The sequence below is a fragment of the Cajanus cajan genome, chromosome 3 (genome assembly GCF_000230855.2).
Source record: "Cajanus cajan strain Asha chromosome 3, NIPB_CcT2T_4, whole genome shotgun sequence".
NCBI classification, from domain to species: domain Eukaryota; kingdom Viridiplantae; phylum Streptophyta; class Magnoliopsida; order Fabales; family Fabaceae; genus Cajanus; species Cajanus cajan.
Window position 1 is genome coordinate 61,254,594 of NC_138519.1, and position 16,771 is coordinate 61,271,364.

The following is a 16,771-nucleotide window of genomic DNA, read 5'->3' on the forward strand; positions in this document are numbered from 1 at the left end:
TCTGAGAGAGTATTATTTCGGCGAGCCTCTCCAGGCTCAATTATTCTGAGAGAGTATTATTTCGGCAAGCCTCTCCAGGCTCGGTTATTCTGTATGGTGAGAGAGTATTGTTTCTGCAAGCCTCTTCAGGCTTAATTATTCTGAGGAAGTATTTTTTCAGCAAGCCTCTCCAGGCTCAATTATTCTGTACAAACTGAGGAGTATTGTTTGTATCCTTGCCTTTTTTCGTTTTCGGCTTTTGTTGACTGCTGTCATACACAAGCAATTTTCCTATTTTTTTCTATTTTATGCAATTGCCTCATGAAGAGGTCTTTGAAAATTTCTTTATGGCCAATACGGCCGTATCCATTTCAGTATGCCCGTATTGAATTGAAAATTTGTTCATAACCCTAATTTTGGTACGGGCGTACTGAACATGATACGGGCGTATTGTTTTTCTGAAGTTTATATATATATATATATATTTTTTTTTTCAATAAACAGAGAATAAGTGATCTTCCATTACACCTATCATCTGTATGCATGTATGCAGTATGATGCACCTAATTCTATTTGATTCACTTTTCAAAAGAATTAACCGATGCGTTTTTCTGTTTGGATTTTTGCCATTCTTCTAGACGGGCTGTGCGCTGCCGATTTCTGTAACCGAGGAATAATGCATGTTATATTGAGATTTGGCGTCATCAACCAAATGATTTTCCTTTCCTTTAGAAGATGTGTCAACCCTCCTATTGACTACTATATCTCCATGTTTCCACTAGATTATTCAAAAATCGTTTGGGACAAGAGAGAAAAGAAGGAAAGGATATTTTTTTCGAAAGTTTGTGTTTTAGAGGGGATTATTTATTTTTTGAAAAATGGATTTTGTAAGAATGGCTTGGCCAATGGTAGGCTTAAGTGTTTAGGCTTGTTTGATTAAACACTTATGAAGTTAAGCACGTCTTGGTTATTAACATTTGTGATTTGACAACTTGGATAGCTTTTCTTGAGCCCCTTTGTTGAATTCAGTTGGTGGTACCATCATGGATTTATTCTGTTTTTCGATTGCCCTAACTTTTGCCTAAAACACCCATTTGTGGAGTTTTAGCGGGCTTTTGTTTTTGTTCATTATTTTGTAACCCTAATTTTTTGCCTAGGTCACCCTTTTGTGGGATTCCTAGCGGGTCTTTTGCTCTTATTTTTGCGCAGTCCCCTTTTTGGGTTTCCTGCCGAGCTTTTTGTTTTTTAGGATTTTTGTCCTGAATGGATTTCTTTTTATCAATGACGGCACTTATTGAGGCCAAGGAAAGGTGCTCCAAGTTGTCGTGCACACTTCCACACAAAATGATGTGGGTTTATTGATTATTAAGACGATTTTAACCTCACTTATGTTCATTCAAACAGGGTTAAATAATGTGGTTTAGAATTTTATTGCAAGCAAGAAAAGAAGCAATAAGAAATAATGAAGAATGATTTTATTATAATCATAGTGGAAACATGTGCCCTATCGAGGCTCGGGGGTCGGGCTGTCCCCGAGGAGTAATCTCTAATAGTCATCGAGTTTATACATCCCTATCGGAAGAAGAAAAACACTTGATGACGACAGCCGGCCTTGATATTTGTGAACCGGCCTTCCTAAAGATCTGGCTTAAAGAACGTCGAGAAGGATCTTGATTCCTCTTCGTTCTTTGATCTTTAACGGGGTTGTATCCTAACCCTTGTTTCCCCGGATTATCCTTGATAATGGGTAGCTCCGGGATTCCTTGGGAGTCCTTGCCTAATCCTTGTCCTGGCAAGTATCCGTTCTTAGTGAGCATATGGGCTACCTTCTTCATTTCTCGGGGAAACGTCTCAACATTGGCAATTTCCAATGCTTGGAAGGCGGTTTCCAAAGCTTCCTCTGCTGCATCCACATAAGGTATGTTGGATGGCTTGCTGATGAGTATGTCATCTTCAGCTTGTACAGTCACCAGTTTGTCATCCACTATGAACTTGACTTTCTGGTGGAGCGTAGAAGGAATAGCTTTCGCATCATGAATCCAAGGTCGGCCGAGGAGACAGCTGTATGCGGGAGTAATGTCCATCACTTGGAATTCGACATTAAAGATAGTGGGTCCAATTTGGATTGGAAGATTGATCTCTCCCACCACTTCTCTTTTAGAGCCGTCGAAAGCTCGAACGATCATGTTGCTCGGGCGCATTTGGACTCCCTTGATTGCCACTTGATCAAGCGTTCTTTTGGGCATCACATTCAAGGAAGATCCGTTGTCTACCAAGACTTTTGCGATGTGATACTCCTTGCACTTTACAGAGATGTGCAAGGGCTTGTTGTGATTTGATCCCTCGGCGGGGATCTCTTCATCGGTGAAAGTGAGGTGATCATTAGCCGTGATGTGACTAACAATCCCCTCAAACTTGTCTTGGGAGATGGTATGCGACACATATGCCTCGTTCAAGACTTTCAACAGAGCTTGTCGATGCGGTTCGGAGCATAGGATCAACGACAACAGAGTAATCTTTGCTGGCGTCTTATGAAGTTGATCCATGATGGAGTACTCGCTTTGTCGGATAAACTTTAACAGCTCATCAGTCTCCTCCTCGGATTCTTTTTCCTCGGTTTTCTCCTTTTCTTTTCCTTTATTCTTGGGAGCTTTATCGTGAAGATCTTCGGGAGTGTAGATCCTGCCACTCCTAGTCATGCCCCCAAGTCCAGCGATGTTGGAAATATCGCTGTCGGCAGAAGAATGGATGTCGTATATCCACGGCACAGCCTTATTTGATTCGTAGGGAAAAGGCCTTGGAGCAATGATCCTTAATGGTGTTGGACCTTCCCCTTTATTCGTCTTGATTGCCAACAACGGAGTTGGTGTGCGCTCGCTTGGCGCGGTTGTTGGCTTACACTTAATAACAAATGGCGTGCGATCCATCTTGATCATACGCATCGATTATTTCTTTCTTTTTATTAATGTTTATTAATGATTTATTGGGAGGGATGTATGAAATGCAAACCTAGATGCCTCCATGATCTTTGATAAGAATGCATGATATGAGATGATGACGATGAATATGCATGCATTGTGTTTATTCAACTAAGCATTATCATGTTTTTAGGATGTCCCTAAGATGATGCATGATATTGCTTGGTTTGGATAAATAACCCTTTTTTCCTTTTTTTTGGGTATTTTGTTTTTTTGTATTTTTTTGGGTGAAAAGGGAAACTACCTACATGAATGTGATGAAGGTAGATGTTAACACCATGCAATGGAAGATTCTTATTCCTATTTATTTTTATTTTAAAAGAATAGGAATGTTGTATGTTTAAAGAAATGCAATGTATGCTCAAACAATTTCACATAAACAATGCACAAACAATTCACTCATCCACGAACAGTCACGAGCGAATCACGAGGTAGGGGTATCCTGCAGAAAAGTGCATATTCAAGGTGGATCTAACTGTTCTCACCGGTCTGAGGCCCCCAAGGTGCCCCCATTATAGGGACCCAATTCCTCTCGTCGTAAGCCGATGGAAAGCTCCAACGCACTGTCGGACTCGAGTTCATGGTTATCACCTTGAGTGATGCTTTCCGACAACGGTCTACGGGCACCTATAGACCCATTCGACAACCGGCCGTACTAACATCCACTCCCTATGGCTTACCACTCATGCCCCCGGGTATAGAGGGAACTGTTGTGTGCAAAGGTTTGTGTGCAGTTTTTATTTCAAACAATTGCGTAAAATTAAACATACAACAGTTATTTAAAGCCAAATAGGTAAAACGTGTTATTATACAAGCAAGGGGTAATAAAGTAATTTTAACTATTATTTGTTAAAAATAATCTGTCACTAAATGGGACTGACTCTCGAGGCTTCCCCAGTGGAGTCGCCATCTGTCGCCACCGGCCCAAACGGGCTCTTGTGTATTCGCGAAGGATGGTTGGACTCTTTTATTTGTTTAAAAATATGGATTGCTAGAATGACTTATTCTCAAACTGAGACCTTGTCAAACGAGCAATTTTATTAAAAGGCTCACCAATCCATGTTAATCCCAAGCGGGACCCTCCATGGATTAGTGGTTTTCATAAAAAGGAAGGGTTCATGGAGTCGCCACCAATGTTTTACTCAAAACATTGGAAAAGAAGCTTAAGGCAATCGATTCAAAAATCGACTTCGGCCATTACAACCAGAGTCGGGTAAGGGAGTCGGTTACGTGTGGGGAAGGTGTTAGCACCCCACAACGCCCCTTTCGGGTTCCCTATGACAGATTATTTCTAAAAATAATAGTGCAAAATTACTAAATTACCCCTATTTATTCTAAGCAATTATAAATTAACTATCTACATGATGACAGTTTAATATGCACACAGAAAGCAGTAAAAGAAGGGATTTTTAGAAAAGAAACCTCTTGAAGCGTGCTTTTTATATATCAAGTAAAACTGGGAAGCTTTTTGGCGTTCCCTCGCTCTACAAGCCCGCTCACTCCTTCCTAAAAATAATTTTTGACTATGGAAATCCGGAGGATTTCCCTTCGACTAAGTTCGAATCTCCAAGCTAAATGCTCGGAATTCCAGAACTTCGTCGGATCGACTCCCAGAGAGATTTCTAGGGCAGAACACTGCTCAAAAACCCCAGAATACTCAAGGAGGGAGTCAAAACTCAGTGTGAAAGTGTCAAATGACGTCAAATTGACGTCATATTTATAGGAATGAGGCGCAGTACGGCCCCTGGGGTCAATACGGGCGTATTGAAGTTTTTGAACTTCAATACGGCCGTATTGAATTCAGTACGGCCGTATTGAAGTTCAAAGACTTCAATACGGGCGTACTGAGTTCGCCGCGGCCGTATTGCAGTTCAAAATACTCAATACGGCCGTAGTGATCCTCTGGGAGGCCGTATTGAGCTTCATTCCTCCCACTTTTCTTATTTTTGCTATCCTAAGACCTCTAGACCTACAGAGAACCCTCCTAGGGCCTTCCAGGAGTCCTTCTGGCTGATCTTCCTTCAGTCTTTGAGAGCCTTCTAGCTTTATTTCCGACCCGGACAATTTTAGGGGTCTACAATAATTTCCCAAAGGAGTCAGGTTTCAAGCAATCTGTTGAAAATTTAGTTGAAATGGCCAGGATTTTTATTGTTGAATATTAGGTTCAAGCATGCTGTTTTTTCAGGTTGATCTTGATCCTTATGGTTCACCTTCCGTGTTTCTGAATTCAGCAGTTCAATTTGTTGTTGATGGAGGTATGCTGATGTGTACTGGAACAGACATGGCTGTGCTATGTGGGGGAAATGGGGAGGTTTTCTATTCAAAGTAATGTTTATACTCTTATTGGCTACAAACATTCATTTGCCTTTTGTTTGGTTGATGGACTGAATTTCTAACATTTGTTATTCATACTAGATATGGATCATACCCATTGAGAGGGAAATATTGCCATGAAATGGCTTTGAGGATTGTGTTGGCTTGCATTGAGGTATATATATATTTATAATGCTGAAGTTCTTTACAAAGAACTATTATAATTAGATTAGTTTAGATTATACACTTGTTATATTATCATTTTTGTGTACAGTGCCTCGAAGAGTTCAAGTGGCTGTAAGATTGAGACCACGAAATGCTGAAGAAATGATGGTGGATGCTGATTTTGCTGAATATGTTGAAGTACAACTAGAGGTACATTCATTTTATTTGATTAATAACTAACTGTGTTGGTTTTTGGTTTTTCTTTGCTTTGTAGTATATTGTTGGATTGTTTTATGCATAAGCCTTGTTTAATGTTTATCGATTTGTGTTTAAATATCCTTTAGCTTAAAAGACTGAAACTTCGTAGAAACAATTAGGATTCGGACACTTATGAGTTTGATGAGGTGCTTACTGAATTTGCTTCACAGAAATGCATCTATGAAGTTGTGGCTAAGCCAGTTGTGGAGGTCTGTTATAATGGTGCATATCCTAATTTTTCGTTAACATCCTTTACTGAGCTATTCTTATCTAACTCTGCTTTATATCGGTGTTGTTTATGATTTGATAATCATCATTCCTTTACTTAGCTATCATTATACCTACTTTATACATTATATTCATCAAGACATTGTCATATCACATTTCCTCAATGCTCTATAGCTTAATACGTGTTTGATGTCTGGTTTGTAGAGTGTTCTTGATGGTTACAATGGGACCGTGATGGCTTATGGTCAAACTGGAACTGGGAAAACTTTTACCCTTGGACGACTAGGGGATGGTGATGCCTCTGATCGTGGTATCATGGTTCGTTCCATGGAGGATATTTTTGCCGACTTATCTCCAGATACTGATTTTGTCATAGTCTCGTATCTACAAGTTGTATGCTAATTCTCTCTCTCCCCTGATTTCTCAATTATTTACTCGTTTTTGTAATTTTTTTGTCTCCACTTCTCTGGAATCATTATATCATGTAAAGAGTGGGCTATTTGATTTGAAACTTACTGCCCTAGATCAACTGTAAGACTATATTGGTTAATGATACTGTCAAGGTTCTGGAGGGTCCATCTAAGGTCTGTTATCTCTGAATGAGCAGGTTTTTCTTTGTGGTATATTTGGAATCTTCATGCTTCACATGATATCTTATCTATTATGTCATTTTGCATGGTAAACAAGGAATTGTTTTGCATGGTAAACAAGGAATTGTCAAGCACATTTATAGAGGGATTGTCTTTTTATATGATGGAAATGAGGAAGAACATGGAGGTTATTTCACTTGTAAATCTAATGTGTGTGAGAAGGTCAAGCTTGCTGTTGGTGATTGTAGTGGAAAGGTTTGAAATCCTTTATAATATCCTGCTCTGTTATAAACTGTTTGACGACTTCAGTTGATTTTTTGATGTTTTTCATTTTGCTCCATGGCCAGGATAGTGAACCGGGTCCTTTAATCTTCGAAGACCAACCATCATCACCAAGATCTCCCCTGTCACCCAAAAAACCATGGCAAGCAAGAGAAAATAATCGTGAATGTCTGTAAACATACACGATTCCTATATTAGAGAGTAAGGTTTTATTATTTATATATGAAGGAGCATTATTTGTGAATTGTGATACTTTTTTAACATACATGTTCATATATGCATACGGAATTGCTGTTTTGTTTATTTATTTATTTTTAATATTTTTGGATTATAGCTTATAGAGTTTGTTTTATGTGTGTGTACAGACAAACTGGAAATGTGTACAAGAACGTGAAGAGGAAGATTGAGAGAGGTGTTACTTTCCCAACTTGCTTATCTGTAAACAATGTGGTCTGCCATTTCTCTCCACTAGCTAGTGACGAGACAGTGTTGGAAGAAGGTGATATATTGAAAATGTAAGATTTTTGAGCATGGTTTTTTTTTTCTCAGTAGGAATTTTGTTATGAGTGATGGGGGAATGAAATTTGTGTTTTTCGCTATTACTGGGAAGTTGATGGTAGTTTCTTTGGTTGTTTGTAGTGATTTGACTTGTCATATAAATGGTTTCATCGCGGCTGTGGCTCACACTCATGTTCTTCAGGAAGGTCCTGTCACAGGAAGGGCAACTGATGTTATTGCTACTGCAAATACTGCTGCTGAGGTGGCCTTGAGGCTTGTTAGGCCGGGAAAAAAGGTAATCAATTTTAAGAATTTTTTCCCCTGTATTTGAATTTTTGTATGATTTGATTTGGAACATGTTGCCTCTATTAATTGTATGTTTGGTAGATAGGTATAAGGTCATCACTATATAAGCAATCTAGCTTAGTAAAATTAGGTTGCTTCATGTGTATTGTTTGAAGGGGTTTCTTTGCCTAAATGTGTGCCTTGTGGATTTTGATCTCTAAATGATGAAAAGTATCATGGCTATGGATATACTCCAATGAAGCTTTATTGTCATAGTTACACTGATAGAGGTCATTCATTATTTTTCATGTGTTGTCTTGCCAATTAAGCACATCATTAAACTTGGGAACTCCTCTTGATGTCTGTATTGTTCTTTTATCTTCATTTTAAATGATATCATGCATTTTCATAAAAAAAGACTTGATATTTTTGTTTTGATTGAAATTGTTTCAATAATAGGCTCTGGTAATCGATTACAATAAATGGGTAATCGATTACCAGAGAGAACCTTTTAATAAGTAAATTTCGAACATATGATTTTCATTGTCTGGTAATCGATTACATGTATAGGTAATCGATTACCAGACTCTTAAAACAATAGTTTCCTCAAATTTAGTCATCAAACAGTTAGCGAGGGATTCATCTCAGTTAGTGACGGATAAAATCCGTCGCAAATTGTGACGGATTTTAGTCAATTATAGGCATCACAGTTTGTGACGAATTTTGTGTCATCACAAATTGTGACAGACTCACATACCTCTCAGTCCCTCAAATAGCGAGGGATTTAATCCCTCTCAAATAGCGAGGGATTTAATCCCTCTCAAATAGCGAGGGATTCTTTCATCACAATTTATGAGGGATTTTGTGTCATCACAATTTGTGACGGACTCACATACCTCTCAATCCCTCTCAAATAGCGAGGGATTTAATCCCTCACAAATTGCGAGGGATTTAATCCCTCACAAATTGCGACGGATTTTTATTAATTTCTAAACATTTATTGTTACAAATTAGTGACGGAAATTATATTGTTTGTGACGCCTTAATTCCGTCACTAATTGTGACGGAGAAAATAATCCGTCACTAAATATTTTGTGACGCCAAATTTTGTGACGGAATCATTTCCGTCACAAATTCCATCACTAACTTATTTGTGACGGATTTTATGAAGTTTAGTGACGGATTTTTTCCCTCTCTAATTTTAATTTTTCTAGTAGTGTATAAAGCTAATGATTTTTGTCTCAAAATATGACCCATGCCAAATATGCCTAAAGTTTTGTGTATTAAATTAATGATGATTGTGTCTTTAAGTAAGCTATGACTTTTGTGTATTAATAGTAAATATGCCTCAAGTTTTGTGTATTTTTGTTTTCAGGTTTGAGTGTTTGGTATTTTGTATTGCAAATTATTTACATTGTATGTACCATCTTTGATGTAGTAGCCAATCCCACTATTTGCTATACTACATTATCAGTTTTGGGTTAGGTTGCTCTTAGTTAGCTATCTAGGATTAATTACTTTAGGTATAGCATTTGAATCCTACAATCATGATTCCTGTGCCCAAAGTCTCTGCCTTTTAGCAAGGGATAACTTGGTTTCTGAAGATTGAAAAGAAATCATCTGAAGTTTAATTGAACAAGGGCCCCTCTTAATTTTGAATGGTAACAGTGGTGTTTTAGAATCATAGTTTTGAAAACATACTAGATCAGCTAGTTGAACCAAAAACCAGTCCCCTTATATGAACTGCTTGATTGATATCTATTAGTAGTTGGTTAGGTGTCTGTTAGTTAGGTGGGCTGAGATATTAGAAGAAATAAGGCATTCCACTGCCTATAAATAAAGGGGTGGTTGAGTTGGAAGAGAAATCATCTCATATTTGAGAAAGGTTTATACTCTTGGAGGGTGGGGAGAGTCCTAATCTCTCGAATATATAGGGAAATCACTCATTTTTTATCTTCTACCCTTGACTAAGGCTGCTACCACATGGGCAAAACAATTTGGATCCAGGGTTCATCCATAGAAATTCTTTCTTTGCTATGGTAAGAATCTGGTCAAAAATTGGTAAATCAATCTTTAACCGAGAAAACTTGTCAACCTGGACCAGTTGAAAAGTTAGAACAATCCTATCTTTTTTATTTTCTTTAACTTTCATGCTCTGTTCAAAGTGGCCTATTTAAGCATCTCTCTCACACATATCTTTTTTATTTTGATATGCTCTGTTCAATCTTTATCTTTTTTATTTTCATTAAATGCCTTGTGGCTCGCAACTTGAAGTACTCCTGTGAACTGTTGAATGACCTGCATTCAAAGTTGCTAGTTTTGAAGAACATTATCCCCGGCCCCCACGCCCCCAGCCTACCAAAAAAGTTTCTTTCCTAATACTAACCAAGAGGAGTGCTAGCAACACTCTATTATTGCTTAAAATTTATTGGACCTACAAATTTTTGTGATTTCCAATATATTGTGATTAAATAAGAAATAGGACTCAAAGAATTGTGATTATTTCCCAATTAGAGATCCTATGTGAGCCCAAATAATTCTGCATCACTGGAAAGCATACTAAAAGGCACCTATGCAATCTTCCATTATTATATCCTCCCACCTAGCCTTTTCTTGGCCAATTGATAAAATTGGTGTAAAATAAAATTAGAAACAAATTACTAAAATAGGATTATTTAGAAGAAAAAAGTTGTTGAAGTAGAGTTGTTTTTATCATATCATATCAAAATCAGACACATGATAATATTATGACTTAGCTCTATTTCTATAACATCATAGTATATGCTGGAATTGAATAAATCATATTTTAGAACTCTACATTCTACAAGACTATAACATATGCAAAATTTTTCACATCTACTTTTCACATCTCATTGGTGCATTTTTGTTTAACCAAGGATTATCTAAACTTCATAATGAGAAGGCACGTATGTAGTCACATAAATCTTAAACTTGATTTTGATTTGGCAGGAAGTGTGCAGAGGGTGATACTTCTCTTCTTGACATCCATTAGTCAACACATCTAGTTTGTGATATCTTCTTAGTAAGGTACGTTAAACACAATTATATTTATGTAGTTTATTTATCTAGTTGAAGAAATGAGATGAATTTTATTTATGTAGTTGATGAAATAAGATGACTTATATTTGGATCTGCTACCTACTTAGATAAATGAAATAATAGGTTCAAATAACATTGAATTAGTGTATGGTTTGCTCTTCTACTATATAGAGAGACCTTAAATACTCAATTGTGTAAATAAAATTGTCTCACAGAAGAAGAAAAATGGATCGTAGTTGGATAAATGCAAGAAGAATCACTGATGAGTATCAAAGTGGAGTTGAACAGTTTTTGGAATTCGCTCAACAAAATCGAGCAGATTTGAATGGAAAATTTTATTGTCCTTGCGTTAATTGTTTAAATGGGAGACGACGTACAATTGACGAAATACGAGACCATCTTATTTGTGATGGGTTTTTAACGAGCTATACAGCATGGATATGGCATGGTGAAGATAAAGAAACTGAAATTGTGGCCCAAACTGAGCAAGGTGATGTAGAAATGGAAGATCAAATAGAACACATGATTCGTGATGTGGGACAAGAGTTTTTCCAGCAAGCACAATCACATGTGTATGATACTTTAAAAAGTGACTCAGAGACACCTTTGTTTCCTGATTGTACAACCTTCACACGATTATCAGCAGTGTTGAGATTAATGAACTTGAAGGCAAAATATGGGTGGAGTGATAAAAGTTTTACAGAGTTGCTTGAGTTGTTGAAGTTAATGCTTCCAAAAGACAACACATTGCCAGATCGTCATTATGAGGCCAAAAAGGTTTTGTGTCCGATGGGTTTACAGTATAAGAAAATACATGCATGCCCTAATGATTGCATATTGTATAGAAAAGAGTTTGAATCATTGCACAAATGTCCTCGTTGTGGGTTGTCACGGTACAAAGTGAAGGATGATGGTCGTAGTAGTCATGAAGATGTAGTTGACAAGGGGCCTCCAGCGAAGGTGTTATGGTATCTTCCAATTATTCCAAGGTTCAAGCGATTGTTTGCTAATGCAACTGATGCAATGAACCTTACATGGCATGCAGACAATAGAAAATGTGATGGCATGCTTCGCCATCCAGCTGATTCCCCACAATGGAAAAAAATCGATGGTTTGTTTCCACATTTTGGTAGTGAGGCAAGAAACCTTAGGCTCGGCCTTGCTTCAGATGGAATGAATCCTTTTGGAAATTTAAGCACTAACCATAGTTCATGGCCTGTTCTCCTTTCAATTTACAATTTTCCTCCTTGGTTGTGCATGAAGAGAAAATATGTAATATTGTGTATGATGATTGCAGGTCCAAAACAATCAGGAAATGATATAGATGTTTATCTAAGTCCTTTGATCGAGGACTTGAGAATTTTGTGGGAAGAAGGGGTTGATGTGTTTGATGGGTATCGTCAACAGAGTTTCAAGCTACAAGCAATGATATTTTGTACTATTAATGATTTTCCGGCATATGGGAACTTGAGTGGATATAGTGTTAAAGGACATCACGCATGCCCTATCTGTGAAAAACAAACAAGCTACCTACAATTGAAGCATGGAAAGAAAACTGTCTACACTAGCCATCGAAAATTTCTCAAACCTAATCACCCATATCGAAGATTGAAAAAAGCTTTTAATGGATGTCAAGAACATGAAATAGCACCCACACCCTTAACTGGTGACCAAGTCTATGATCAGGTGAAGGACATAAATATTATATTTGGAAAGACCCAAAAGAAGTCAATTGAGAAGAAGTTGTGGAAGAAGAGGTCCATATTTTTTGATCTTCCATATTGGCGCCATCTAGATGTTAGACATTGCATAGATGTTATGCATGTGGAGAAAAATGTATGTGATAGTGTAATAGGCACACTTTTAAACATTAAAGGCAAGACAAAGGATGGACTCAATGCTCGTCAAGATTTGTTAGAGATAGGTATACGTGAACAGTTACATCCAAAGTTAGAAGGTAAGCGTACATATTTGCCTTCAGCATGTCATACTTTGTCAAGAAAAGAGAAAATAAGTTTTTGTCAATGCCTACGAGGTGTGAAAGTTCCACAGGGGTACTCTTCAAATGTTAAGAGCCTTGTATCATGGAATGATCTTAAACTGGTTGGCTTAAAATCTCATGATTGTCACGTTTTGATGCAACAACTTTTACCTGTGGCTATACGTGGCATTTTTCCTAATAATGTTAGAAGTGTGTTAACTCGTTTGTGCTTCTTTTTCAATGCTATATGTGCTAAAGTCATTGACCCTAACAAGTTGGATGAGTTGGAAAATGAGTCTATTATTATCCTATGTCAATTGGAGATGTATTTTCCTCCGAGTTTTTTTGACATCATGATTCACTTGATTGTTCATCTAGTTAGGGAGATCAGATTGTGTGGCCCTATTTATTTACGATGGATGTACCCAGTTGAGCGTTACATGAAGATTTTAAAAGGGTATAGCAAGAATCCATACCGTCCAGAAGCATCTATTGTTGAAAGGTACATTACAGAAGAAGCTATTGAATTTTGTTTAGATTACATGTCTAAAGCAAAACCAGTAGGGATTCCTAAGTCTCGTTATGAGGATAGAATTGAAGGCAAGGGTACAAAAGGCCTAAAAGTTAAATTTATTCTTCGAAAGGAATTACTTCAGGCACATTTGTATATATTGAACAACACTGAGGAGGTTCTCCCATACATATCTGAGCACCAAGCCTTTTTGAAGAAAAATAACCCTAGAATGAATGAAAAATCATTGGTCAATGAGCATAACAAGACATTCTTAAAATGGTTTAAAGAAAAAGTCTTTAGTGATGACAGTGCTTCTGACACATTAAAATGTCTTGCAAATGAGCCTAAATATAATGTCTTTACTTATACTGGATATGATATCAATAATTTTTCATTTTACACAAAGTCACAAGATGATAACAGTACCATGCAGAATAGTGGGGTTACTCTTCAGGCTCAATCTATGCATTTTTCTAGTAGAAATGATAAAAATCCTGTTGTGGCATCCACAAGTTACTATGGAGTCATTGAAGACATTTGGGAGATCAGTTATGGTACATTTAAAGTTCCTATTTTTAAGTGCAAGTGGGTTGATATTAACACTGGTGTGCGAACCGATGAAATGGGATTTACAATGGTAGACCTTAGCAAGGTGGGTCATAAGGATGAACCTTTCATCATGGCAAACCAAGCAACACAAGTATTTTATGTCAAAGATCCTATTGATGAAAGGTGGTTTGTGGTTCTACAAGGTAAAAGTGTACACAATCTTGACGATTCAACAGTTGAGTTTGGGGAGAGTCTTTCTTTCTCAACACGTATGCCAACTAACAACGAAGAAATTGAACAAGATGACGTTCATGCCACTCGTAATGACCATGATGAAGGCATATGGGAAAACATTATTATCTAATTACTACATTAAGTTATGTATATCTTGATATATACTTTAATATTCTATTTATCATTTTTTTCATGCTTTTAATTAGTTTTATTACTTATTTTGCAATTGACCTTGGTTTTTATTTTTGTCAAAACAGGTACATGGATACTCAATTTGATCCACAAGACTCCCTTGCTCCTCAAGGTTCCACTACTCCTCAAGGCTCCGCTGCTCCTCAAGGTTCCAAAACAATTTTCTGGCTTTATTTTTTAATTTGGTTATCATGTTTTGGTCAAGAGGATCTATTTCTAATTTGATTGTGATTAAGAAAATGATGATTTAACTCCAGAGCATTACCAATTTTTTCTCTATCAGCTTCTTTGAGGCTTGAAGTATATACACTCAGGTTATGATCTTTATATTTAGCTAGTTTTTTTTTATTCATTTTATTCTTATTTTTTTCTTTTGTTGGCAGGTTCTTCACAATAGGTCATGCTTATTACTTTTTTTTCATTTGCTTGGCAGGTTGAGGGTTTTATGTTTATATCCTCATTCATTTTGATAATTATATTTAAATGCTGAGTGCTAAAGTTGAATTTTATTTTAGGAACTGCATTTAGTCTAGTTGTGTACGTGGCAGTTATTGTTTAGTTTCAGTGGAGTGTAGTTATTGTTTGGTGTATAATGCTTCTCATAAGCCATAAAGATTGCCACAAACTACAAAGCTTAAAAGTCACAATATGGTAAAATGGGTATATTTCATTTATGATTTTCAATAACTTTGCTTTGTAGTTTTGGTAAGGATTACCCCAATGCATGAAAGAAGCTTTGTTGTTTTCTCATGGGTTGTTCTGACTTCTGACAGATAAACTACTTATGATCTTCAACCTACACTAGAAACATTTTATGTGCGAAATATTGAACTGTATTAAAGTAAATGTTATTCATATTAAAGTAAATGTTATTTTTTGTTGATGGAAACAAAATTTTTTTCTAAAACTACTAAGTAAACCTTGAGAGAAACTATCTGAATCATCCTTCATAACAAATATAAGTTATTTAAGTGGGTATAATCTACATGTTTGTATTGATTTGTTTTTCTATTTCTTCCGGTTTTTGATTCATGGAATTTGGTTATGTTGGTTAGTATAGGAGATTTCTGTTTATGGAGGAAGGTTCCAAAATTGTAGGGATAGAATTCATTGCATTAGTGGCTACTGGCTAGAATTTGAACATAAACATCAAAATTCAATACACAATGGCTGCAGCAATAGAATGGTCCTATCCAATTGATTGCATTTCTGGGTTTTGGTTTGGTGTTATAAATAAAAATGTTTATACAAGTAACCCACAAAGAATGTAAAAAAATAACTGATTTTTTTTTAATAAAGTCTACATCGGTTTTATATAGAACCAATGTAGATTTAAGTCCACATCTACATCGATTGTGAGGAAAACCGATGTAGATTTGAACGCAAATCTACATCGGTTCTATTTAAAACCGATGTAGATTTTCGTTCAAATCTACATCGGTTTTCCTCACAACTGATGTAGATTTTACGAAAATCTACATCGGTTTTAAAAATCGATGTAGAAATTTTTTATTACTACGTCGGTCTATTCTCATCGGTTGTAAAACCGATGTAGATCACCTTCCAGAATCGATGTAGATTTGCGTTCCTGTAGTAGTGGCTTGAGGTATTTAGTGATTGTTAGAGTCATAAATATCTTTTGACCAAAGGAAATAGTTGGAATTTCTTAAGGACTAGGATTTTAATCTCAATTGCTATCTAGGTAAAGGCAATGTGGTGACAGATGTCTTGAGTAGGATGATCTTTCATCTATCATTTTGATGATTTAAAGGTTAAATTTGATTGAAGAGTTTAGAGATTTAAGCTTGATTTGTGAGCTTACCCTTAGAAGCATTGAATTGAGTATGTCGAAGGTGACTAGTGAATTAATGGATGAGATTAGAGGAGCCTAAGAGTTAGATCCTCTCTTAATGAACCAAGTGGAGAGGATTGGTAAGGGTATAGATAGTCCTTTTCGAGTGGAAGTTGATGGTGTTTTGTGGTTTCAGGATACAATCTATGTGTCTAATAATCCCGAATTAAGGAAGATGATCTTAGAAAAAGGCAATAAGAGTACTCTTAGTATTCACTTAGGAGCTATTAAGATGGATTAAGACCTTAGGAGGATGTATCAGAGTGGCGTAGCAAAAACGTGGTGGTCTAAGATGAAGAGAGGAGTAGAGGAAGTTGTGGACTTGTGTGTAGTATTCCAAAAGTCTAAGGTGGAACATTAGAAAGTCTAAGGCAAGAGACATATCCATTTTTATTTTCTTTAGATAATTTCGGGGACGAAATTTTTAAAAGGAGGGGAGAATTGTAACACCCCGAATTTTTTTACTAATACTACGAATAATTATTATTTATTTTTGTATTTATAAAAATTATTTCCTTATAATTATTTTGATTAATTAAATGTGTTTGATTGAATTTTTAAAGGTTTTTAATAATAATCATTTATGAAAATTATTTTGTATAATATTATTAATTATGATATTTTGTTATAATTATTATTATTATATGGTATTTGGTCATAATTATTTTAATAATTATAGAAGGATATTATTTTTTACGTTTTAAATAATTATTGTTTTGGACAATTATTTTGTACGTATTAAATAAGTATTTTTTATTAGCATATTTAAATAAATATTTATATGTTTTAAGAGAAGGTTGATTTTATATGATG

General features: G+C 36.1%; 2 protein-coding genes across 12 annotated transcripts in view; both read left to right on the forward strand.

Annotated features, from left to right (window-relative positions):
* The window catches only part of LOC109814815 (ERBB-3 BINDING PROTEIN 1-like), a 29,483-nt gene extending 14,338 nt beyond the window's left edge, over positions 1–15,145 (forward strand). For 8 of the 11 annotated variants that reach the window (XR_014432522.1, XR_014432525.1, XR_014432521.1 and 5 more), the window contains 8 exons: positions 5,189–5,282; positions 5,373–5,445; positions 5,545–5,645; positions 6,126–6,505; positions 6,633–6,766; positions 6,859–6,994; positions 7,159–7,308; positions 7,433–7,882. Coding sequence is in view for 5 of the 11 variants with exons in the window: in XM_083071023.1 (XP_082927149.1) it covers positions 6,960–6,994; positions 7,159–7,308; positions 7,433–7,622 (375 nt within the window). In the remaining 6 variants the exon portion in view is untranslated. Of the gene's footprint in view, positions 1–5,188; positions 5,283–5,372; positions 5,446–5,544; positions 5,646–5,863; positions 5,916–6,125; positions 6,506–6,632; positions 6,767–6,858; positions 6,995–7,158; positions 7,309–7,432; positions 7,883–10,546; positions 10,625–14,171 lie in introns of those variants that run through there. The other 3 variants (XM_083071024.1, XM_083071022.1, XM_083071025.1) reach the window with 3 other exon arrangements.
* On the forward strand, positions 10,634–14,101 carry LOC145955816 (uncharacterized). The gene has a single exon (XM_083071020.1). The coding sequence runs from the start codon at positions 10,862–10,864 to the stop codon at positions 14,042–14,044; it is 3,183 nt and encodes a 1,060-aa protein (XP_082927146.1). The 5' UTR covers positions 10,634–10,861; the 3' UTR covers positions 14,045–14,101.
* Positions 15,146–16,771: the final 1,626 nt, after the last annotated feature.

Bases quoted from the DNA above. Each gene is read 5' to 3' on its own strand.
- LOC145955816 (XM_083071020.1), top strand. From the start codon at position 10,862: ATGGATCGTAGTTGGATAAATGCAAGAAGAATCACTGATGAGTATCAA.